This window comes from Microtus oregoni, unplaced genomic scaffold, assembly GCF_018167655.1.
Source record: "Microtus oregoni isolate MIOR12 unplaced genomic scaffold, Mior012 000028F_ref0000031, whole genome shotgun sequence".
Classification (NCBI taxonomy): domain Eukaryota; kingdom Metazoa; phylum Chordata; class Mammalia; order Rodentia; family Cricetidae; genus Microtus; species Microtus oregoni.
Genome location: NW_024543087.1, coordinates 30,816,950 through 30,842,071, shown reverse-complemented (window position 1 = coordinate 30,842,071; position 25,122 = coordinate 30,816,950). Strand labels below are relative to the sequence as shown.

At 43.3% G+C, this 25,122-nt stretch overlaps 1 protein-coding gene across 2 annotated transcripts in view; it reads left to right on the top strand.

Moving 5' to 3' along the window:
- The first annotated feature begins 3,664 nt into the window (after window positions 1–3,664).
- Window positions 3,665–25,122, top strand: part of Plod2 (procollagen-lysine,2-oxoglutarate 5-dioxygenase 2) — a 66,072-nt gene continuing 44,614 nt past the window's right edge. The window contains exon 1 of one of the 2 annotated variants that reach the window (XM_041677434.1): window positions 3,665–4,012. In XM_041677434.1, the coding sequence (XP_041533368.1) occupies window positions 3,904–4,012 (109 nt within the window). In that variant the 5' untranslated portion in view covers window positions 3,665–3,903. The remainder of the gene's footprint in view (window positions 4,013–25,122) is intronic. The other variant, XM_041677435.1, reaches the window with a different exon arrangement.

Below are 25,122 nucleotides of genomic sequence, written 5' to 3'. Positions count from 1 at the left end.
GCAGTTTCAGCTTTGTGGTAACTTAATCATCCCTAAGTGGGGAAGGCTGCACTCTGATGTGTTCAGAAAATGCCTGGTTTAGATGGACTCACAAAGGAATGCTCTGCTGTTTTCTCTCATTCTCCACCGTCTGGTTTCTGCTCCCTTCTGGGGTTTAGATCTTAAACTTGTGTCCCGACCACTCAAACCACTCTCCTTCCTTTAAACTCGTTTGTGGATCCGTTTGGTTTGTCTGACTTTATCGATTTCCTCCCTCTCCAGAAAGCCCTCTTTCTTTCATTTCATGTCGCGGTTGTCTGGTTATTTTCCTTCCAGTTTGTTTCTTATAACGTTCCCCTCTCTGTCCACCCCAGGTATGAAGTGTGTTCCTAGAACATTACATCTCATTCACTCAACAAATTTTCACTGAGTAAATATTCCTTGACATTTTATTCTCTCACAAACCACACCCAGAGCATAAAAGTTGTTGGCTGTACAATAAAACTTGCTGAGAAGTTGACTTGGATTTACTAGTGCCGATGTGTTTAAAGCCACTATGGTCTCTTTGCTGGCCTTCAGTCCTTTAATCGGTCTCTAGTGTTGCTTTTTCGCCATGACCTATCCCTTGATTTTTCGTCTAACATCTGGAGTCTCATTCTTTCTTAACCCTCCTCAAGGCACACCTCTGCTCTGCTTACAACATTCATAGGACTTTTTGTTCACCTAGGTCAAAGGAGGAAGGCAGGTAGGTTCTCCATATGCTCAGCTCTTTGCCTCTTCCTCCTTATCAGTTCTTAGGTTTTATCTCACTATTCTTACACAACATGGAAGCCACTTTGGTCTCTTGCTCTCCCCTAACTTCAGGGCCTCTGCATTTCTCCTTATCGTGCCAGGATCGCCTTGCCCACACTACACAACCCAATTATGTTCTCTGTAATGCTGTCCCAGAACCGTTTACTAAATTTACAGCACATTTCCTCTTTCATGTTTTTACTTTTCCTGATTTCTCTGTATCACTTGGGAATAAAAATGCCATAAATTTTCACTGATATTAAAAAATGTCTCATAATAAAAGCAACAAAGGAAATAGGCTTGGACAAAGACTTAGCATGATATAAACTCCTTGAATATTCTGCCCTATCCAAGTTGTAGGCAGAATCTCTAAGGAGGAGGAGTGGGTTGTTTGTTCCTTATCTTTATACAGAAAGATAACATGAACCAAGGAGCATAGGCTTACTCTTGATTTTCTTTTGATCTTACCATTTTGAGCATGCCATTCTGACTTCTTATAGTCCAGATTTACGCAATCATTGGTGGGTTGCTGTATCTCTGGGCATAGCAGGCTGGGAATGTATGGCAAGCAAGAAGTGTTTCATGGTCCTCCAGTCAATGAATGATGGTGCTGAACGTGAAGATAGCCCAGATAGCTTGTACCTTGGCTAGGCTATCTATGGGGGGTAAATTTTACACCAGGTCTGTTGAATTTAGGGAGCCACACCCACTGGGTTAGACTACAAAATGGATCAACTCCTGATTGTCTTTTCTCAAATTTTTCAACCTCACCTACTCAGTTTCTTCTGAACACCACACAAAATGCTCTTCCTGTATTCTTGGGTCAAGGTTGGCCTATACAGGAACCAAAATGATGTCAGTGATTGCTACACAAACTTTGCAGTGTAAAAATAAAACATCTGTCATGCTTTGGGAGACAGCAAGCCAGATCAAACAAGTATAGGCTATAGAATGAGGTGGCTTAATGTTTTAGTGGAATAATCCGAATTCTAGGCTAATGGGTTAGGATTGTTTCCAGATTTTCTGTTAACTCTTTTCAGTTTAGAGACGAAAAAAACCATGAGTATGATGGGTCTAGCCATAAAATAGAGTGCCCCAGTTTGGGACCCAGTGCAGCCACAGGAAAGGTGGCCAATGAGGATAGAACTTGAGCTGTAGCATTAGGGGTGTGTTACTTTAGCAAGCAAGAAAGAATGGAAGGAGACAGAGAAATTGAGAAGGAAAAAGGTAAGACTCTCTGGGTGGGTGGTATTGAGAGCAGAGTTGTTGTTATTTTTTCTGAACCCATGTGACTTAGAGCATCATTAGCCAAGATGAAGAAACTGGGTGTTAGATCTGGATTTGAAGAGCTGGCAACCTGAGATGAGAAGAAGGATTTGGTTTCATAATGGGGCACTTTCAGGCTGTGATTGAAGCGTCTGGCTATTTTGAAAATCTCAGAGACACTTCTGACATAGAGACTCAACAGAGTAGGAGAATGTCATAGTAACCAGTAATTATTGGTGGACTTTACAGTTAAGCATACATGGAAATTCCAATACTAGCCAGGCAAATTGAGAACTTCAGAGGGTCGGGAAGCAGGAAGTTAAGTTAAAGGACCTTGGCAGTGAGAAGTCTGGAATTCTGGAAACATAGTTATCCAAAAGACTGGCCATTCTTCTGAAGGATGGATCTGCTTGCCCAGCCTGGATTCATGATGCTGTACGGGCCACCCACATTGTAAAGAAATCCACCCCTCAGCGAGTCCTTCTGCGGAGGAACCAAGCCTCACTTCATTCTTCCTTATTTCAGGCTTCTCCAGTCACACTTTCCGTCTCTTTATTTCTACACACATCTGACCTTTCCACAACTTTTCTTTATTACAAAAAGAGGCCATGGGGAGGGAGACAGACACAACAAAATCTTCAAAACACTGTAATAACTGCCTTGAGTCTAGTCTCAGGATTTTTTTTTCCCTCTAAATGTCAGACTCCAAATATTTAAAAACTTTCCTACCTGTTTTTAATATGCCAGCTGCTATTCCTCTTGTTTTTAATGCCAATTTTACAAAAACTATGATCATGAACTTGAGTAATATTAATTTCAAAAGTTCTGAGTTAGAATGAGTATTTCCTTACTCCTCTTATTTCAGGGACATTTAAGTAGAGAATTCCTGAATGCGGTCAATTTGATTCCTCTTTCTTTCAGTAAGCATACTATGGCGTGTATGAGACAAAGTTATCAAAACTTTCACTGACAAACAATTCAGCTTAAATTTTGGGCTAAAGTGTGAGAATACAGGAAATAAGGACTGCATAGGTACACTTATCAAAACCCAAAGTACTGGAGATGGCTCCCGGGAGCCCAGGAATGGGCTCCCCTGCACCCTCAGAAGTAATTTTCCATGGGTTGGCCAGGAAGATCTTGTAAGACGCAGCCTCAGGTTACAAAAGCTGGCTTGGATTCCGCCGCACTTACAAGCTCTCCTGGCATTAGCAGCCCGGAGAACTGCTGATCGGACAATGAGAAGTTTCTGTTTACAGAATACAATCAAAGCATGGCCTTCTCTGACATAGTGATAGCTAAGCTAGGAAGCCAGTGACTAGGATGGATTCCCCATCACCGTTGCTGGGAGTGACAAGTCAAGCAGACTGAAGCCGCGCAGCCACCTCTCACCACCACGCGAGCGCCCGGTTCAGCAGGGGAGGTCTGGCCAGGGCGCGCCTTGGAAGCTTCTAGAATGCGGGCAGTGGGCGCAAAGCGCTCTGCCCGCAAGGGAGCTCCAGGGAGCCCGGGCGTGAGGCGGTGCACGTAGGCGTAGGCGGCTGGGAAGGTGGGGGCTCAGCCTCGACGGCCGGGGACGCGGGGTCCCGGAGCAGCGCCCCGCCCCCGGCCCCGCCCGCCCGCCGGGGCCGCTCTTAAGCGGGCGCCGCCGGCACCGCGGGTTCGGCCGTCTGCTCCGCGCGCTCGCGCTTCTCCGCCCTTCCGTGCCCTCCGCCCGCTCCGGTGTCCGTCCAGTCCGCGCCGTCCTATCGCCACCGCCGCCGCCTTCCGTCGCCCCGGGCCCGGGTCTGGTCCAGCGCGCTTCGGGGTCTCCGCGTCTCGCGAGAAGTCGCCGCCGCAGGCCTCCCGGACTCCCGGGCGCTGGGGAGAATGAGGGGCCGCGGAGCGAGGCCGGGGCGCTTGCTGCCGGTGCTCGCCCTGCTCTCGTGGGCGGCGGGCCTGGGCGTGGCGGAGGAGACGCTCTCGCACATCCCTGCAGGTGAGCTCCGCACGCTGGCTTCCGCGGGCGGGTCTGGCGGGCACCGGGCACCTTCTCTTGTCGCTTCGGGACCTAAGAGCAGGGGCTCCGTGCTTTCTGATGGACGGTGACAGTGTCCCCAGCGCCCGGGAAGCACCCGCCATCCTGCCTCTGTCCCTAAACCGGGCTGGGGACCCACTGCGCTCCCACCCACTCCTTCTGGTCCACTTGGGGACGCGGAGTCAGGCGTCCCTGAGCCCTGGCCCTGGCCGGGATTCGGGAGCTGAACTGAAATTAGTAGTTGGAGGCAAGTTCGTGTGAACAAAACTTTTTGGGTTCAGCCAGAGGAGAGCCCCGCCGCCTATTTGTCTAAGCACGACTTGCTGCCCTTTATTGCGCAGGGGAGTTCTTTGGCGGTTTCCACCTCTGGGCCCTGGGCTCAACTCCCAGGAATGGAGCCTTGGGTTTAAATGATCTGATGTAGCATTAGTGGGTGGATGCGATAAGTCTGCCTTCTTGAATAACTAGTTAGATCCTTTTCTCCTGGAACCTAAACCCACTAGCAAACATTTCCACCTCGGGATTCCAATTAAGAGGGTGACATTTGGCACAAGTCCAGCTGGTCTGTGTAGCCCATCGTTTTGTCTTCCTCTTCGGGCAGTTCATGAAACTTAAGCGCTTAACAACCTCTGCGTCTGTGAACAGTGATTGCTTTGTTAGCTACAGAAATGGATTTCTTTATTCTATCAGTCACAGGGAAATCTGAACCTGTATGATTATTCTGAATTGGAACTAAATTTAATCACACATTGGAGGTTTTTCTTTTAGCATAACACTCGAAAACCACACAAATGCAAACAGAGACATACAATGTAAAAACCTACCTAGAAAAGTTTCTTTGTTAAAACACCCAAATAAGCTTTTATTGATAAATAAAAATAACCTTGAAGACTTGCCAATTTCAGAGTTTGGCGTCAGAACTTTTTTGTGTATGTGTTTTATGCCACTCCGATGCCACCTCTCACCTTTCACAGAGGATATCCATGCCACACTCCTGCCTTTAAATTTGTAGTCAAAACCCAGTTCCTTCCCTGTGCAAAATTTCAAGTATCATGGAATCAGATGTTAAAGTTCTTAATGGAGTGTAACATCAGTGGAAGGGAATTTCAGATATGAATGTTTTCCATATAAAATCCAGAGTTGGCATCTGAGACTTGGTTTCTGTGGTAGGTAGGCACAGAGTTCGATTATGAACTAAAGGTTGGAAATGTTAGTGTGTACCAATGGAGCCAAGCAGAGCAGTCACCAGTCTGGTGACATACGTACGTAGGTGCTCTCTCATGCTTTGTGATAACCTAAGAAATGCAGGAGATACATTGTTCTGTAATTTGGTCAGATTGATCAGCGTTGATTAGTTTTATCCCTGAAAATCATTACATAAATCTGGAAATAATCTTTAAATTGTCTAGTTTAGTAGGCCTTCACAGAGTGCCTATCACTTCTGACCCCCGTTACTTGTCAGTGTGTCCGAGCTAGTCAGTAAAAATGTGTTCAGAGTGGGGGAGATGGCTCGGTTGGTATGGTACTTAGCCTGAAAGTGTGAGGTCTGAGTTTGGATTCTTCAGGGTCCGCTTTAAAGCTGGGCATGGTGACTTATGCTTGTAATCCTGTTGACGATGAGATCTCAGACAGACCCAGGCAGATCCCTGGAACTGCCTGGCCAGCTAGTGTAGCCTGCATGGCGAAGATGCATGCTAATGTGAGACCCTGTGTCAAACAATGTGGAGTGACTTCTGAGATTGTCTTCATACAAGGCAAACCCGTGAATGCTTGCTCATCCTCCCACACAGAAGGAATGGATTCACTCAACGTTTCTTGGCTCTATCGAAAATTTGAGCCATAGCCTTTTTCTCTTGATGGCTATCTTATGCCTTGTAAGTTTGGCTCTGCCGTGATCTCTACCCACTCGATGCCAGTAGCACCCAGAAATGAATGTAAGAACAAAAGAAGTCTTCAAAAACCCAAAGGTCTGTCTTCTGAAAGGCTTGAGAATCCCTGTGCAAGATAAATCGCTGTCCTAGAGGCAACACAACTCATGTTATGGGGAGGATAGGGGCTCATCCTCTGCACTTCCATTTTCTTTTGAGGGTTTTTTGTGGAGCTCCTGGGTTCCTGTGATCCTCTCACGTCACCTTCTAGAGTAGCCAGGACTGTAGGTCTTCACCCCTTGCCTGGTAATGTTTTTTTGGAAAGCAATTTTTCTAGCAATTTTCCACTATTATAGTGAATGTGCTTTCGGAATATGCTTCCTGGCTTTGGGATGTGTGCTCAACAGTTGGGAATGTCCTACTTGTTACAGCAACTGAAAGGTCTGCCGAGTACAGCCCTGCGTGCCTTTTGGCCACCCCTGCATTCCAGACCCAGAGAGAATGTAGACAAGATTTCAGTGAAAACCATCATTTGTACTCATTTGTCCTTGAAGCATTTGTCAGAATTATCTTTCTTGGAGCTTTCCTGGTGGAGCTATCCAGTCAAGTTCATATGTGGATGCTTGGTTCTATGCTCCATGCCTTCTAGATGAGAGGAGGAGAGTGTTGTGTTCCTGCCAAGTCTTTGCCTCCTGCATACTAGACTGCATCCAGACGAGCTTGTACTATTAGAGGCACCTCGACTATTTTATGAACTAAATTGGGCAAAGACCAGAGCAAACTTGAAGGAAATGGTTTTAGACATTTTTTCTGTCAAGGCTGGTGTTTTTCAGCGACGTTCATTACAAGCTCTTTAATTTGCTGTGGTGCATTCGAGGAAGACAGAAAAGACTTGTCCCTATCTGCTGATGGAAAGCAGCAATTTACAGGGTGGAGATGGGGAGAGTAGTCCCTGGAGAGGCTGTGGGGTGGGAAGAAGGGAAACTCCTCTACACTTTGTCTGTCTCTCTGTCTTCCCTGTACTTCCCCTAGACAGTCTAGCACTGAGGACATTCCTCCCCTTGCTGTCTTGTTTTTGCTTGTCTTTCTTTTATAACTTTTTAATATGGTTGGTTTACACAACTCAAATCTATTTTGCTTTGTGCTTATGATTTAATGACTTACAGATTATTTGAAATATATTTTTGCTCATTTTTACAGTCTTTAGAATACAGGCCTAACCCTTTCACCACAAAGAGATTCACCGTTTATTTTGTTTAGTTTAAGTAGCACGCAGCCATTGAGGTTACTAGCTGTTCTTTGCTCAGACTTCAACTAACTTGGCCCAGCATTTTTTTTTTCTCCCTCCGGTACCCTTCCTGCCAAAACAGAGCATTGCAACCAAGTCCATCCAGGACCTTGTTTCCAAGTCATTGTTCGTGGGTCTTCTCTACAGCTCTTGTTTTCTCCCAATTCTCTTAATAAATGATGGTGTATTCAGTTTTCCTTCAGGTGCTCGTGTGCCACAGTCCATTATAGGGCCAGAGCTGAGATTTGAGATGGTCCACACCTCCCACAAGGCCACTGGGGAGCAATAGGAGTGCTTGTACCCTTTCTCCAGGCTGTTCTGTTTCTCCATGCCCTTCCTGCCCTCATTACTGCTCTGCAAAGTATGGGAAATAAGTAGCAGCTGGGACAGTGACTTAGAGAGAAGGGCGTTTAACAGGGAAAGCATATTCGTAGGTCATGTGCATAGTGCTATGTGTGCAAGACTGACCGCCAGTTTGCCCCTCAGCCAGGCACAGACTGCAAACCATAGGCCGAATCCATAGATGACGCCTGACTATTTGTTTTCGTAGTGCCTTCCGGCAAAAAGACTCCCCATTTTGGGGTGGATGGAAAAGATCAGAAGGAAAGTAATACATCATGGCATGTGAGAACTTTATGAACTTTACGCTGTACTGCCTGCAGCCACATTCATGTGCTGGCACACTGTCTGTGGTGGCGTTCGTGCTCCCAGGCAGAGTTGAGTAGCTCTACACAGATGGCATTGACTACTCAGTCTGAAATGTTCGCTTGCCTGTGCTGGTCCTTGAGATGACATTCTCATTGAAGCTGTTACACATGTAAATGGCTCCTCTCTTGGAAAGAGCCACTTTTGGGACAGTAGCAGCTGGCTCTGGGCATGCCAGAGGCCTGGTTTTCATTTTAGATCTTGCCAGTGATTTGTGCAATTTCTGAAATATAACACTTGAATCTAACTCAATATATACTTTGGTGTAGATACCGTTTATGTAGTCGAAACAAAATATCTTTACTTTGGCCAGATGGGAAGGAGATGTATTTTTTTTTTAGATTTATTTATATTCTAGAAATTTGTTCAAGGACCTTGGTGATGAACTTTGGTTTAGTTCTTTGAATGAAATAATTAGTACATTTGTCATTCAGAATTTTTAGTCTCTTGTAACTATGACAGCAGCCTGAACGGAGAATGTGGTGTCTTTTCAGGTGACTTCAACTATTTTGTGTTTGTATTTTACTTTTTTCCCTCTGTGAACACATTATACAGGAGTGTTTCCCAAGGCTGTTGACAATGTAGTCAGCCCCAAATAGTTACTCAGAGTAGTGGAATATGGGTAGTGTGGCTGTCCTGAAGCTGCTCTGAAAGCTTGCTTTGTTAAGCCATTGCTGACGTTCAGTGGAGCTCTGTTAAATTATTACCCTACTCACTGGCTCACAAGGATGCGTTATATACTTGGGACCCTTCATGATTTCAAAATGTAACTCCAGATGAGTTACTGTTTATGTGAAAATGCAATTTATAATTTAAAACATAGTAACTTCATCTGAGTTTTAATATTTTTCCTTCAGGATAGCCTCACTTAGATTGGAGATATGTTATTTTCATGCAGAAGTGTAGAGTTCCTTTCTTTAGGATTATAGGTATCTTCATTTTAAAAATCAGTTTGAGCCAGAGCAAGTCATGAGTCAAATATGAATTTTCTTAAAGGAGTTCTTAAAGGAGATGATGTTCTGGGCAGAGTGGCCTGTAGTGACTCAGTCTGTTAGTCCTCCATAGAATTTCTGTACGTGCTACCTTAACTCTAACTTAATGCCTGGTCTGTAGCCCAGCCAGTGAGATGTCTATATAAGGCGGCCTTAGGCATCTTTACTCATTATGTCAAGCTCAGCCAACACTGAAATCTTTCCTTTCGCTGCTCTTTTTGATCGCCACTTCTCACAAAACAAAACCAGCATCTCTGCAAGTTTCTGAGTGACAGGACAATCCCTCATTGCCAGGATGGGAGAGCTCTTGCCTTGGAGTAGCCTTTCCGTCTGCCTGTAGATTTTTGTTCCTGATAGACAGCTGTACTTAAGACTCTTCACCAGAGATGCAAGTCAACCAACCACCACATTTCAATTTTTTATGCACATGATTATCACTATAAACAGCCCCTCGTGTTGATTTTTAGTTAGCATACAGTAATATGTGGGGCTAAATGTGGACTTGTCAGGAGGTATTTCTGTCAAAGTAGGGTGAATTTCTTAAGTAGGCCAGAGTTAAAATTACATCTCCTTTGTTTTATTGATTATTTATTGATTTTAGCATTATCTAGGTTATTTCTGGATGCATAAGCCATCCATTTGTTGTATTAACTTACTTTTGACTTACTTCCTTAGGCTTGCATGTCAAGTGCTGCTTCTTAGATCCACACAGATGGGGTCTTCACTGCCACTGGTCTCTCTTTCACAGCCCCTCTCTTTACCACCTAACATTTCCAGACAACTTGGACTGCAGAGGTGCTGTGGGAGACAAAACTAAAGCCATGGTTGCACAGATGACCCTTTTCCAGGAATGCCCTTAGAACCTTAGCAACACTTCCCTCAGCCAGAAGTACAAGAATGGATTTCCCTGAGTCTCACTGGGTGATGTCAGCTGACCTTGGGCCTATTTTCTTCTGTACAACACCTCCCTTCTCCCTATAGTCTCACCAGGGACCTTAAAATAACTAACTGCTCTTTCTGGGCTGATTAGAACTTTCCTTTTACCCCAGTGTCTGGTCCTGTTCTCCAATAAACTTTGCTGGAAAATTGGACCTACTTGTTGCTCTGTTGGGTACCTTTCCTTCCTGTAGCCTAGAAGTGTGCAGCATGGTTGACTCTCCTGCAGGCTAAGCAATAAGCGAAAGCAGTGCATGGTTTGAAGCACTCAGTTCCTGATGCTGGAGCGTCGTTGGTTGATAGGAAACATACCCAAAAGCCATCCCATCTAGAGCCCAGGGCACATCTCTGCCCCTGACTTTAGTTAGCTTGGAACTATAGTTTGTATACGGTTTTAGGGTGCTAATTACTTAATACCTATCCCACAGAGGGGAGTCAGTTATTAGGTACTTCTCCTTTTTTCATGGTAGCGTCTCACTCATATAGCCCAGGATGGTCTAAACTGCTGGTCCTCTTGCCTCTCTCTCCTTAACGCAGGTTACAGTCCTGTGTCACCATGCATGCCTCCTATTTCCGGTGTTCTAGATTGAGTCTCTAACCGTTCCTCAAGCATTTAAAAACTCTTTTTCTTGCTTCTGTAAGTATGGTAAACACCAGCAGCTATTTTGTCTTGAAAAATTCTGCAAACAGTTATTTAAATCACATCTTTAAAAATCCAAATGACCTGGCTAACCCACTGTCCCAGGAAGTCTTGCAAGCCCTGGTGCCCAGGGCCGGCTGGTTGTTTGTTTGGGTTTTTCCAGTCCTGCCCAGGCCAGCTCTGAGACCTCTTGTCTTCAGAGGTACCCGCTCCTATTCCAGCCATGCTGGTATTTCCTGGCTGCCAGAGCCCTGTGGCTCTGAGCAGAATGGCCTGCTCATCCAGGCCCTACTCATTCCTGCCGGCCCCTTCTAGAGCACAGTTCTATTTTTCTTTTTAGTTTAGTTTAGACAAGGTTGGAATTTTTCAAACAGTGACTTTACTAGGTAACCAAGGGCAAAACAAAACCAAACCCGAGTCTGGAACATCACCAAAGCAAAGCAATGAACAGACATACGCAGCAGAGTCCTCAGTGTTTTCTGACCTCGGCGTCCTCAGAGCCTCCTGCTCCTGGCACAGCCTGGGTTCCAAAAACCCTTGCCTAACTTTGTTTGGCTAATGTTTTATCTCTTAGTTTTCCCCAGCACAGTGTTTCACAGACAGCTGTTTTCCAAGGTATGTCCATGACATTCAAGGTAGAAAAGAGCTAGTGGATGTCATATTTGGGACCTCTTGGCAACACGTTACTATTATAACCCTACCCAGTTAGCGGTCTATTTTCTTCAGTAGGAGGAAAACTGTGTTTTTATTTATTTACTTATTTTTTTTTACATATGTAGTTCCTGTTTTCTTTATTAGTTCTTTGAGAGTTTCGAGTCTGTACATATTTTGATTATATTCATCTTCACGAACTCTTCCCAGATCAAACCCCTTCCCTATCCACCCAGCTGTGTCCTTTTTACAAAACCCTACAAGGCCAGTTTGTGCTGCCTAAATACTCTTCCAGTGGAGCTGGTAAACTAACGCTTCTGTCCTGCTGTAATTCTTGGTTTTGAGCAGTGATCTGCAATGGCTTTTGTGCTTCCCTAGTTTACTAAACACTAATTTAATTAACTGAATATTTTTTCCCCTAATAATACTTTCTGTTGGTAGCGAACAGTACCACAGGGCCCTTTGTTCAATACTCTAGACACAACAGTATTTCAGGGCTCACATAGTCATTAAATGATGTTTTGTTGCTTTGTGTGGAGGGAAGAAAAAAGTACCACAAGCAAACCCACCTTAGGTGCAGTTCTTTTGTACACTGAAACAGCAGAAATCATGATAGGGAAATAATTCATCTGTAAAGCTGAAGAAATCAAAGACCCATTAGGATAAATCATGGGAAAGAGTGTAGACAGCTGGCGCCAGGAGGCAGGGATCTGAGGTCCCTTGGTTGTGCAGCCGAGCCACCGGCCCCCAGCAAACTTGAATTGCAGTGTATGATCGTTCCCTCGCTGATACGTGATACTTCTTGAATTCTAAATGTAGGATGAGTGGCAGAAACCAAGTACTGCTAGAATCAGAAAAAGGGCTTTGGGAAACTTACTGTTACTTTATTAGGCAAAAGAAGACAGAGATGCACAGTGGTCTTGTCTTTTGAAATCTGTGTTTGCTCTTAGTTACTGTAGCTCACATGGGATCTGACTGAAACTTGATGTGGCTTTTTTCTTAGTGAGTTTTTGCTTTAGAGGTAAGATAATAGTGGCAACAGTTACTAGAATTAAATTTACATTTTAAAGTATCACAAATGTTCCCTGAGAGAAAAACAGTCTAGTATTTATATGAAGCTATTTTCTGTCTTAGAGGAGTCAGAGAAGGCAGTCATTTAAATATTGCAAAGCAGTTTTAAAAGAACTGTGTATTCTGTTGCTTCCTTCCTATTTAAACTGTATAAATCAACAAGGGCGGATGCTGGTAACTGTGGAATCTTAAAATTAAGCCTATATAGTGTATGCTATTTAAAATTGGCCCTCTTCAGTTTGTTACAGAAATAGTTAATTTGTCCTGTAGTTTTAAATTATGAAATTTAGTGAGACAGAACCAGAAGTTCAAAAGAAATCACGTTATAGGAGAAAAGTGCAGGAATGTATGTGCGTGTGCTCACCTACGTGCCTGCACCCACGCGCGTGCGTGCATGCTTGGCTGTGCTGTTAGCTACAGAGATCACCTTTAAGCCTTTTGAATGGAGCGACACGTGAGCATGCTTTCCCTGATGCGTTCTGGACTGCTGTCTCAGCTGTGTTTGTTCTTGTGTTTGTACCTCCAGAACAGAATGTTATCTAGTGAGTGGCACAATCTTTCTGATAATCCTAGGAGAATTTTTTTTATCTTCTTTTGTAACTGTTTTATCTGCTGTTTCCAAAAGTACCACACCCACCTTCCACAGTTAGGGACCAAATTTAGGGTCTTGTTCTTGCTAGGCAAGCGCTCTACCACTGAGCTAAACTCCCAGCTCTCCAAAATGACTTTAGGTAAATTAACAGAAGAAGTTCAAACAAGACAGCTAGAAGAAAAGAATGTAAATTGAAAAAGCAAAATTACTTTTGTTATGATACTCTCAAATTGCAAAAAAAAGCATTAGTCTTAAGTACTGGGAAATTAACTATGACTTGTTAAGTGAGCAGATAAACATTAACAATTATTTGTCTAATATATTATGTATTAAAGAAATATCTGGTTTATTAAATGATAAACTTGTCTGCATAGGTGTGCATGTACATTTACACATGTGTGAGTTCATGTGAATGTGGGTACACATGAGCGTGTATGTGCAAGTGTGTGAAGGACATAGATTGAGGCTGAGTATGATCCTAGATCCCACTGCACTGTTACTTATTGAGCTCTCCCTGAACTCAGTGCGTCGGTATTTTAGCCAGCCTGCTGCCCCTAGGATTTCCCCATCTTCTTCTTTGTACTGAGATTATTAGTGTGCCATATCCACTCAGTTTTGAATATGGATACTGAGTATTCAAATTCTGGTCCTCAAGTTTGGGGGCAAGCCCTTTATCTACTGAGCCCTCTTCCCAGCCACTAATTAACTAATCTTTATCTTTCTAAGTGTTGCATACTTGGTAGTTTTTATGCTCTTAAATGCAATCATTTTCTGCTACCGGGTGTCAGGTCTTAAGTAGCCAAGTACATCATATAAATCAGTTAATGACTCCGTCACCTGACTGAGGTGCTTGTGTGGCTTATGATGATGTTGGTGGGATTATCTAATCCCAGCTGAAGTGTGAATGTTTTAAAACATTCACTAACAAAAACAAACAAACAAACAAACAAAACCAACACTGGTAATATTGCATTTCCTTTCTTCTAACCAGGCTTGAATTCTTATAGGCCAGCGTGAGCAGCTCAGTGTTAGTGCTTGACCGGCCTGTTCAAGGACCTGTGTCCAGTTCCAAAGACTGAAAATGAAAGTAAACAAACTTCTCATACATGTAAGACGTGCATTTTTCTCAGTAGTCCTAAACACCCACAAGTGAATTAATTGAGGAGTACTTTTGACTTCAGAAAAACCTTTTGAAAAATACTCATGCAAAGAGGTGATGGAGGAGAGGCAGAGAAATCTCTTTGAAGTGTGGAAGAAAATTACAAAACATATGATCTGAAAGGGTGCAGCCAATTAAGAAAAATGTTATCAGAAGCTGTTGATAGGCACTGGCATTGGAGGTATTTTGATTATGTAACCTAAACCCTAAATTCTATCTAAAGTAGAAATATGTTTTGGGCAGTTTCACTGTAGGGTTTTATCTAAGTTATGTTAAGTGATGCCGTGGCTTTTATATTGACCATATTGGATGGATTCTTCCAGCTGTTGTTGCTAGACCATGTTAGACACACACACGCATGCACGCATGCACTATGAGCACACGTACATACATTTATTTGCAGGAAATTAGCTGATTGCTTCCCTAAATAGCAGAGATAAAGAAGTGTGGATGTTCTGTGGTGAACAGGATGCTGATTCACATGTCTCTTGGTACTTCTATGTCTGCTCTGCTGTGAATGGCCTTAATAGCTGTATTAATCCCACTTTCATCCTCTTGAACATTACAAGGAATTTAAGGACGGCATTACTTTATTCTGAAATACTGAGAGAACCGTAGAAGGAGTACGGAAGAGTGCTTGCTTTCTGAGAATAACCACAAAGCACTGATAGATTCCAAAGGGTGAGTTAGAAGTACCTACGATGTTGCCTCTGATACTGGGATACATAATGTACTTGAAAGCCAAAGGCTTTTCAAATGGTTCACATAGTAACTGTGAGTGACAGATGATGTAGAAAGTGTGGGGCTCTAGTTAAGAGGATAAAGCTTTTGAAAGAAAACAGAGACTTAAGATGTCACATGTTAGCACATTATCCTCTGCAAAAGCTTCTTAACCTCTGAATTATCATAGTTCTCTAACAGTAATATTGAGACCTAGGCAATTATTTAGATATTAAATATAATAATAACTGTAAAAGAAGCATGCCTACAAATAGAAATTGCCCAATTTGTGCTATTTTGTGCCTTCTTAAGAAATATAATTCTAGTTAGCATTTTTAAGTTGGAGCCTAAAATAGTGGAATTACTCTTATGTTCCGATAATAGGAGAAATACAGGATTCAGTGGGTTTTTAACAAGCTAAGATGTAAAGACAATATTTTCCTAGGGACTCAAAGGAAATAAATAATACATTTAACAGTGTGGATACTGTCTTTTTGGTGATTCTTATTACTCAGTTTAAAAAGTTAATTTTTCCTTCATTTTTCTGTTATACTATTTTTTTCCTCTTCTTCTTTTTTTCCTTTCTAAGCGCAGATTTCCTTGGAACCAATGATCATGATTCTGATTCCCCTCTCCCCTCCTGAGCCCTGCAGGCTCCTCTTATTATTCCAGGCGCTCAGATGTTGTTTTAGCCATTCACCCCTGCTTTTCTAAACTTCAGTAGTAGACTATGTACAAGTTATTAAAGGTCTCAGTCAGGTAAGGGCTTTAAATAAATAATCTTAAGCTGTCACTGTCTCAATTCATCTTTGCTGCTGTTTCTCAGAAATCCCTTCTCCAGGAGGTCCTGCTAGATCTGGTTCATTATCTCTGTTCCTGACCTCTCCTCCCAGCTGTCTCTGCCATACTCTGGGCTGCAGAGTCAAATCTCTCCCGCTTAGGGGGTTTCAGAAAAGTCAAATACTGTGAGGCTTTTCAGAATCAGGAAATTTCAACTGAAATCTGTTTTTCTTCTCTTGGTGGGGAGAGAGAGAAGGAAGGGTGGGAGAGGAGGGGAGGGGAAGGGGAGAAAGGGACAGGCAGACAGGTCGACTGACTGACACCCCAGAGCTTCTTTCGCACAGGACACAGGGCAGGGAGAGTGTGGCACAGCCTATCTCTAGTTACAGTTATACACTGTCTCATTTTCAGCTCTTTATTTAATTTTCCACTGTGTCCTTTTTACAGAGTAACCTTTGTTAGATTTTAGCAAATACTTAGCAACTCCAGTTACTTTTCTGAGGAGGGATCAGGCCTTTCTCAGGAATTTGAGAAGGGTCAAGAGATAACAGAAAAATTCTGCATCATTGATTAGGAGGGAGGGACCTGACTTCGCCTTCAAGTGCTCAGGACACTGAAAGTACTGAATGGAGCAAAGGACCTTTGAAATGCTCTGCCTTACTAGCCAGCAGCAGCAGCAGCCAGAACTGCTGGCTGTTTTCTCACTGTTGCTAAGTAGCCACTGAGTAGCCTCTCCCTGGCTTCTGGTAACTATGATTCTATTCTCAGGGTCTAAGAGATTATTTTATTTAGATCGCATGTATGAGTGAAGTCATGCGTTTTGTCTTTCTGTGCAGGCTCTTTTCAATTAACTAAATGATCCCCATTTTCACTGTGATTCTTTAACTCCACCCCTCCCCAATACTTTTTTTTTAATTCTTTAAGTTTTTTTATTTTTATTTTTTTTTATTGAAAAAAATTTCTGCCTCCTCCCAGCCTCCCATGTCCCTCCCCTTCCTCCCACTTTTCTTCCCCTCCCCCCACTCCTTTCCCCCTCCCTCTCCAGTCTGAAGAGCAGTCAGGGTTCCCTGCCCTGTGGAAAGTCCAAAGTCCTCTCCCCACCATCCTGGTCTAGGAAGGTGAACATCCAAACTGGCTAGGCACCCACAAAGCCAGAACATGAAATAGGACCAAAACCCAGTGCCATTGTCCTTGGCTTCTCAGCAGCCCTCATTGTCCGCCATATTCAGAGAGTCCGGTTTTATCCCATGTTTTTTCAGTCACAGTCCAGCTGGCCTTGGTGAGCTCCCAATAGATCAGCCCCACTGTCTCAGTGGGTGGGTGCACCCCTTGTGGTCCTGACTTCTTTGCTCATGTTCTCCCTCCTTCTGCTCCTCATTGGGACATTGGGAGCTCAGTCTGGTGCTCCAGTGTGGGTCTCTGTCTCTATCTCCATCCATCACCAGATGAAGATTCTATGGTGATATGCAAGATATTCATCAGTGTGGCTATAGGATATGGTCATTTCAGGTTCCCTATCCTCAGCTGCCCCAGGAACTAACTGGGGGCATCGCCCTGGGCACCTGGGAGCCCCTCTAGGTCCAAGTCTCTTGTCAACCCTAAGATGGCTCCCTTAATTAAGATATGTGCTTCCCTGCTCCCCTATCCAACCTTCCTTTATCCTAATCATCCCGTTTCCCCAAGTTCCCCCCATCCTCCCCTTCTCACTTTTCTCTCCCCATCTCACCCCACCCCCAAGATCCCAATTTTTTGCCTGGCAATCTTGTCTACTTCCCATAACCAGGAGGATAGCTATCATCTTACACCTGTCAGAATGGCTAAAATAAAAAACACCAATGATAGCCTTTGCTGGAGAGGTTGTGGAGGAAGGGGTACCCTCATCCATTGCTGGTGGGAATGCAAACTTGTGCAACCACTTTGGAAAGCAGTGTGGCGGTTTCTCAGGAAATTCGGGATCAACTTACCCCTGGACCCAGCAATACCACTCTTGGGAATATACCCAAGAGATGCCAGATCATATGACAAGGGCATTTGTTCAACTATGTTCATAGCTACATTATTTGTAAAGCCAGAACCTGGAAACAACCTAGATGCCCTTCAATGGAAGAATGGATGAAGAAAGTGTGGAATATATACACATTAGAGTACTACTCAGCGGTAAAAAACAATGACTTCTCGAATTTTGCATGCAAATGGATGGAAATAGAAAACACTATCCTGAGTGAGGTAACCCAGTCCCAAAAAGATGAACATGGGATGTACTCACTCATAATTGGTTTCTAGCCATAAATAAAGGTCAGTGAGTCTATAATTTGATATCCTAAAGAAGCTAAATAAGAAGGTGAACCCAAAGAAAAACATATAGCTATCCTCCCCAATACTTTTGGGTTTCTCCTGGTTCCTGTCCAGGAACTCACTGTGTAGATCAGACTGGCCTCTAACTCAGAGATCCAAATGCCTCTGCTTGCCAAATGCTGGAATTAAATGTCTACACCACCACGAGTTAAATTAAATTTAACTCGTTTATGGCTGAGGAACATTCCATTGTGCATATGTGTCATGTTCTCTCAAGCCACTCAAAATGAATTAAAGATTTACATTTAAGGATTATACACGTCTAGTCAGCTGCATGGCAGTTGCAACTTCATGGCTTTGTGTGTGTATGGAGGTATGCATGCACCGATATGCATGTGCTTTGTGGCTTTGTGTGTGGGGGTGTGTGCATGCACCAATATGTATGTATTTAGAAGATGCATTTAAAACCTATTTGCTTTCTTTAACGAAGATTTGCTTGTTTTTAGCTATATGTACACCTGTGGGGTGAGGATGTGCTCTTGAGTGCAGTTTCCAGCAGAGAAAAGAAGGAGTAGTGGGATGTCCTGGGGCTGGAGTTAGGTGGGCGTGGCCTGTGTGGTGCTAAATCCTGGAGGAGCTGGTAGCACTCCTAACTGCTGAGCCATCCCACTGGGCCCAACTTTCATTTTTACTGAAGGGAAGACAAATCTTTAGTGAGTCTGGATTTGTTTTGACAACGTAAGTCAGTGAGTGCAGGCTTTCATGTGTAGCATGTTCTAAAGTAAGAGGCGTCAGAGCACCAAGAGAATCATGAAGACTGATTAATATACATACTATGCCTTTACTGTGTTTTTTTTCCACAGTGAAATGGATTTCTGTAACTAAAAGAACAGTTGAGAGTAAATTAAATATGTGTGCGATCCAACTATCAAGTAATAAGCAGAATATTGTGATATTTTTCCTGTTGATGTTCTTTCATGTATTTTGTATCAATGTTGACAAGCATTTGAAGGCAATTTTGTATTATGCCTTGCTTCAAAACATTGCTCATTCTTGTTTAAGTATTTCTTACAGGGTTTGTTTGCTCTCAGGTTATGGCTTTATGTAATATTTTAGTGTCTGAAGGGGTTGCTCCAGACCGCCTATGTCACTGCTCACTGTTGGACAAATACATCATTTAATATGATGTGTTAGTACAACTAAATTGTAGTAATATTATTGAAAATACACTTTGGACTCCATTTTTACTTACTTGTCATGTGATTTGTAAAAGAAGGATGTGTTGTGAAGTATGAACTTTTTTTTACTGTGTCATGCAGGTATTGAAGTGCATAGCAGAAAGCTGTGTGTATTGTCACCTGGCCCTCACTTTTGTAGTGAATCATGGCAGCTCTGCTAATACCACAACTACTGATTTATTTCTTGAGTTTGTAGTGATTTCTTTACTGTTTACCAGAATTAGATATTTTCCTCCTCTTCATTTTTTTTTCCCTGTGAGATGTCATACCATTTTACTGGAATATACAGTCTAGTCTAGTGGAGGAAGCTCAGTAAAGAATTATATCAATGAATGTGAATCCCAAGGGGGGGGGGGGATATAGATCTGGTGTAAGAATGGTGGAGTTAGAAAATATCATTTTAGGTCTCTTCGTGGCTTTGTTCCATATGTGTGTTCTAAGTGGGCTGGGAGATGCATTGTTTCTGGAGAGGAGGCTGCAGCAGCAGAGCTTAAGTAACAACTTCTTGAGCCCAGGGTGTGTCTGCAGAATAGCCAGAGCAGTGGGCTTGCGTTGGGTGGTGCCCAGAGTTCATACCTAGAGCTGAAGAGATACGACTCAGCAGTTAAGAGCACTGGCTGCTCTTCCAGAGGTCCTGAGCTCAATTCCCAGCAACCACGTGGTGGCTCCCAGCCATCTATAAAGGGCTCTGATGCCCTCTTCTGCCATGTGACATATATGCAGATAGAGCACCATATACATACAATAAATAAGACTAAAATAAAAAAAAAAGAGTTCAGGCCGACAGACAGGTAGGGAAGAAACACAATGGCAAAGAGTCTGGACTTTACTGAAAACAAGAAAAAAACTGCTGAACTTTTCTGAGAGGAAAGAGAACATCTGTGTGGCTTGTTAGGCCACCTTTCTGACGACAGTGTAAAGAACTGATTGATGAGGTTGCAGTGATTGCTGTGTGGTCTTTTAGACTATAGGTTCTCGTGAGCAAGGGAGGAGGTGCTGGTGTCAGAACAGGAGAGGTGGCCAGGGGAGCCTGGGCCAGTTATGCTGATGGAACTTACAGGCAGATTGTTGCACATGAACATGAGAGAAGAACATAGGATATAAGACATCTTTACAGTTCACACATAAATGACATGTTAACTGTTTAAATTTGCTTCAGTCGTCACAGAGTAAAAATGCAGTCTGCCTGCTCTAATGTATCTTCTGATGTGGATGTAGACTAGAACTTTCTAAGAGCCGTTGGTGACTGTTTTAGCAATCACTTACTAAAGTGTTTAGCCTTTTTGTCCCTGCAATGTTATCCGAGGGCTTAATTTAGTGGTGTGCTGGGGCTGAAAAGCTGACTGCTGAAACAGGATTCTGCAATTCTGCAAAAGGTCTTGGAGTGTAAAACTCCAGGAGTATCTGGAACAGCTGCTGTAGGTCATTGACCCCGTGAGTTTGGGACACAGCATTCTGAAGAGCTTTAGTTTTAGAACTGAGAAATTAGGTTCCTTGGAAACTCGTACAGTCCCAGCGAGGGAAATGGAAATAAGTGGGGGAGGCTCGCTCCAGGGCTCTAAGATCAGTGCTGAGGTTCCGCTGAGTCAGCTGAGTCTGTTCCAGTGTGATAACATATTTGATTGGATGCCTGTTTAGCATGCTACTGGCCAAGACTCCTCCCTTATCCCTCATACTCTATTGCAGCACACTAATTAGAAACTTTATTTTGAATTTATCTTTTTATTTACTTATTTATTATCTTTTACAAATTAAATTTGTTTAAAGGCAGGCTTTATTTGTATGTTTCAGTTTAAGGAATGCGCTGGGCATTTATGTTCCCTGGGAATCCTTTCCTTCTGTCCTTTAGTTCTCGGGGTTGCTTTGCAGTGCCTGATGGTCTTTTCTACTAAACATGCAGCTCAAGCAATTTTAAAAGGGTGTTTAGAGGTGATGTCTATAAGTGTTAGCCCTAGCTGTCAGTAAGGGACGAAAGGCAAGAAATATCTGGAAAAGAGACTGAAAGGAAGAGGAAGAAGAGAACAAAATGGTGTTTAGAGGCATCAGTGGAGAAAGAATGGATGCAGCTGGACCGTGAAGTTGGCAGTAGGCAGCTCTGCTAATAGACAAGAAAATTCATTGCATTGCATAATTTTCTACTTTGTCAAGAAGGGAAAACTTTTCCTGCACACTCCTCACTCTCAGTGGCTGCGATAAAAGCAGGTTAGGGAGAAAAGGTTTTTCCAGTCACAGTGCCTTTGGTGGGGATGCCACAGTGGCAATAGCTTGAGGGACCTTGTGTTTACAGCGAGGAAGCAGAGTGTGATAAATTTTTATGCGCGGCTCACATCCTCCTTTTTGTATAGTCCAGGATCCCAGGCCAGGGGATGGTGCTGTCCACGTGGGTGGGTCTTTCTACCTTAGTCAGCCTAGTTAATCTCTCAGGTGATTCTGGATCTCATCAGGTTGATAGTTGATAGTAGCCGTCACATTATTCTCAGTGATTCAGAAAGTAGTTTTCTTGGTGACAGAGGCTGGTGGAAAGAGTTGGTTCATGGCTGGAGAGATGGCCTGCCAGTTAGGAGTATGCAGAGGTCGTGAGTTCAATTCCCATATCAAACCACTCAGTCTGACTGTAACTCCAACTCTAGCACAGCAGATGCTCTGGCTCTGTGGGCCCCTGCACTCACATGTACTTACCCCACCCCCAGTTAAAACTAAAAACAAACCTTAAAAAGAATTTTTTTTAAATAATGTGAGTGAAATAGTAACAATGGTAGTTTGGCTACAGTATGTTTAAAGGTACTTTCAAAGGTATAAACATTTTCTTGATCACTTTTAAATTATAATTCTGAGGGACTGGAGATATAGCTCAGCAGTTAGGAGAATAGAAATGACTCTTACAGAGGATCCCTGGTATGATTTCTAGTGCCCCCATGGCGGACCACAGCCATCTGTAACTTCCAGTCCCAGGGGATTTGACTTCCTTCCTGAGCACCAGACATATGTGAGTTTCTTCTTTGAGAAATCTTGGAGTTAAGAGCATTCGGGGCTCACTGGGAGAGGTCAGCGATTCCGAGGAAATACCCACGGCTAATGCTGCTTCTTGGCTGTAGAAGTCAGACATGGATGAGTAATAGCATGAAGCTTTGAAACACTGGGCAGAGGAACCCTGCATTGTAAGAGATGTTTGGAGCGCTTGCCATTCTGAGGATGCTGGTCAGAAACTGGTCGCATAGGATACTGGTTAAGCTCTCATCAAGAGTGAGGATGACCCCATCTCCTGCTCCACAAGTGCCCTACAAGAATTGCTGACTGCTCAGATACGCTGACCAGTGCCTCTGGGATTTATACACCAGTGCCTTGTGTGGATTTATACACAGGGGTTGGATTGCGTTCAAAGAGCTATTTTACAAACATCTACTTTAAATGTGTGTTATCTTTGTGACTGATTAATGCCTTGCTGTGTTCTTCTGGAGTAATCCCAGTGTTTAAACAGCTACATGGCCTGCCACTTATTTCTATTATTTTGTAGCAAGAAACTAATTGAATATGACTGCACAGAAAACAGGGCAAGAATGGGGGGACCAGGGAGAGGAGGGCTAGCTGGATGAGCGCTTCATTGTGAGGATCCTCATCAGTGGTTTTTGCCAACAGGATATTCTTTCCCAGGCGCGTTTTAATGTATGTATTCCAAACCTTGTAAAAATTGTTTCAGCAAGGGTGCACTTACACGGGAATGTACACCAATGACTTGTTTAGTCTACAGATTAGTTTAAAATGAGGATAAGTCCCTGCATACCGACTGCCCAAGTCTAGTGAAATTAGAACTAATGTGAAGGGCAGAAAGCTTTTGGTGCTGGGATGAGCTCAGTCACCACCGTTCATACAGGGTAGTAAAACCCCACATTAACACATGTAGGTTTCTTCTTAGTTTCTTTCATGATTTTCCTGGGAACAGCAAATATCAGTGCAAGAGAAGCTATTTTGGCAATGTTCCCTTCCAAAGGGAGAAAGTAACATTTAGGTTCTTTGAGGATCTACATTGTCACGGTAGATAACTTTTCATTTAAACGCTTACCGTTTTACCCATGCAGTAGACTTGTGTTCTGGTCAAGTCATCTTAACTAGTTTGGAAATCCTTCTTCCCTCCCTTCCTCACAGACTCAGTGTAAAATCCCAGTCAGTTCAAACACACCAGATTGTCTGCTTTTCACACCCTTCACTGCTACTCGTTGGTTCCCATCGTGATCTCTAGTCTTGAGTGTTCCTGTAGACCCTCTCCTAGCCAGCAGTGCCTGAATTTATTCTTGCTTCTTTCAGCGAAGCCAAACAATCCTGTTAAACTTTAGTCACATGATGAGAAAGCATGGCAATAATTGCATGGTCTCCAGAGCCAGATTGTCTGGACCCAAATCTGGGATTCAGTCAGTTCAAATACATCTTATTTAGGGCAGTGTATTTGATGTAAACTAGAGAGCATTAGTAGTTGGGTTTGATGAATAGTAAGTAGACATTGTTAGTATTGCTATTAGCAGATACTGATCTTGGCATCTGTTATGTTATTCCTTTACCCCAAATTCTGATAGCTTTCCATGTCAAGGTTAAAATCTGCAGTGGCCTGTGAGTCCCTGTGCAATTCAGGAGCAGGTCTGAGTTTTGCATGTGTCACGTCTTCTCTTTCATGATGGCTTCTGGCCATATGCATGCCTTTTTTGTCCTTTCCCAAACTAGACACCGTGCCATACTTTGTATCCATTGTTCCTCTTACTAGAAAGCTTCCCCACGTTACCTGCATGGCTCACTGCCCCAGCATCAGACCTCCCTCTCGGTGTGCCACGTGTATGACTCAGAACTGCGGCAGTGGCCATGATTCCCTATGTTTCCTCCCCATGCCTTTAGTGCAGAAAGCTGGAGCACTGTGCTTTTGTTTGACCCCTGGCAGCAGAGGTTGATTATTTTCTCTTTTACTCACTTTGGAATACCATGCTTTTAGGACCCGGTCTGCCGCATGGTGGAATGCAACACACACTGAAGCAGCTGGTGAAATTCTGGCATCTTCACAATGTGTATTCCTCACTTGCAAACCTTTCGGAAATGCACTCTCCCCACCCCAACACAGAGCCTGGTACTTTGCGGAGCTCTGCATGGCCTTTTTCACTTTGGCCTCCAGATGCCGTTTCTCTCAGCAATACATTTAACCATTTCTTTTCTTTTTGAAAGCAGAAGATGGAATTCTCTTGCCTCTATTTCTTATTATCTAAATCTTACCCCCCTTTCCGGAACTGCCTACAGTGTTTTTTTTTTTTTTTTTTGGATAATCCTGAACATTCTTCAATTGCTTCTCCTCCTCTGTCTTGTTGCATCTCATTGTGCATATTTGCTGGCATACTTAGGTCAGTAGTTGTATAATGTGATTCCCATTCAGCCTCATCAGTATCTCCTGGTGCACAGAAATTTGTTTCTCTGCAGTTCCTTGTACACATTAATTGAAGAGCATTGTGACCCTGCATCTATGTAGGCCTTGGGTAGTTCTGACACATGTTGATAAACCAGTTGACAAGGACATTGTCAACTGATGGAACAGACTGGCCTTACCTGACATTAAGGAACTAGTTGGTAAATTATTATTACTAGCACTGAATTATCAGGATTCATTGGTCCCTTGGAGTAGAAAAACAAAAGTGGGAATGGGGGCCTACAACTGCAATGTCCCAAGAAAGAGTAACATGGTCATTTCTCTGAATATATGAGAAACAGGGAGATGTCCCACAGGACAAAGGACAGCGAAGGAGATGAAAATCTGTCAGTGTTGACATCTGTGGTTTGGGCTGTCTTCGTTTCAGCACATTTTGGATAATAGATGGTTAGCTGCCTCACTTCCTGTGGGGTTTGCTGTGGGCAGAGTTTGTGACTGGTAAGCCATGCTAAGGCTAAATGTGGCTCACATGGCTTCCTGTGATGGATGAGTGAGTACCTTAGGTTCCAGCTTCAAGATAGAGCATGACAGGACTGGGGACTAATGGGAAAAAAGTAAAAGAAGGACAAACGTTATAGAAGGACTTAAAATTGAAAAGCAGATAGACTAAGGGTGGTGTTCTCTTCTGGATAAGGTTAAGTGGGCTCATGTACGGTGATTGCTTCTTAGTGACAAGTT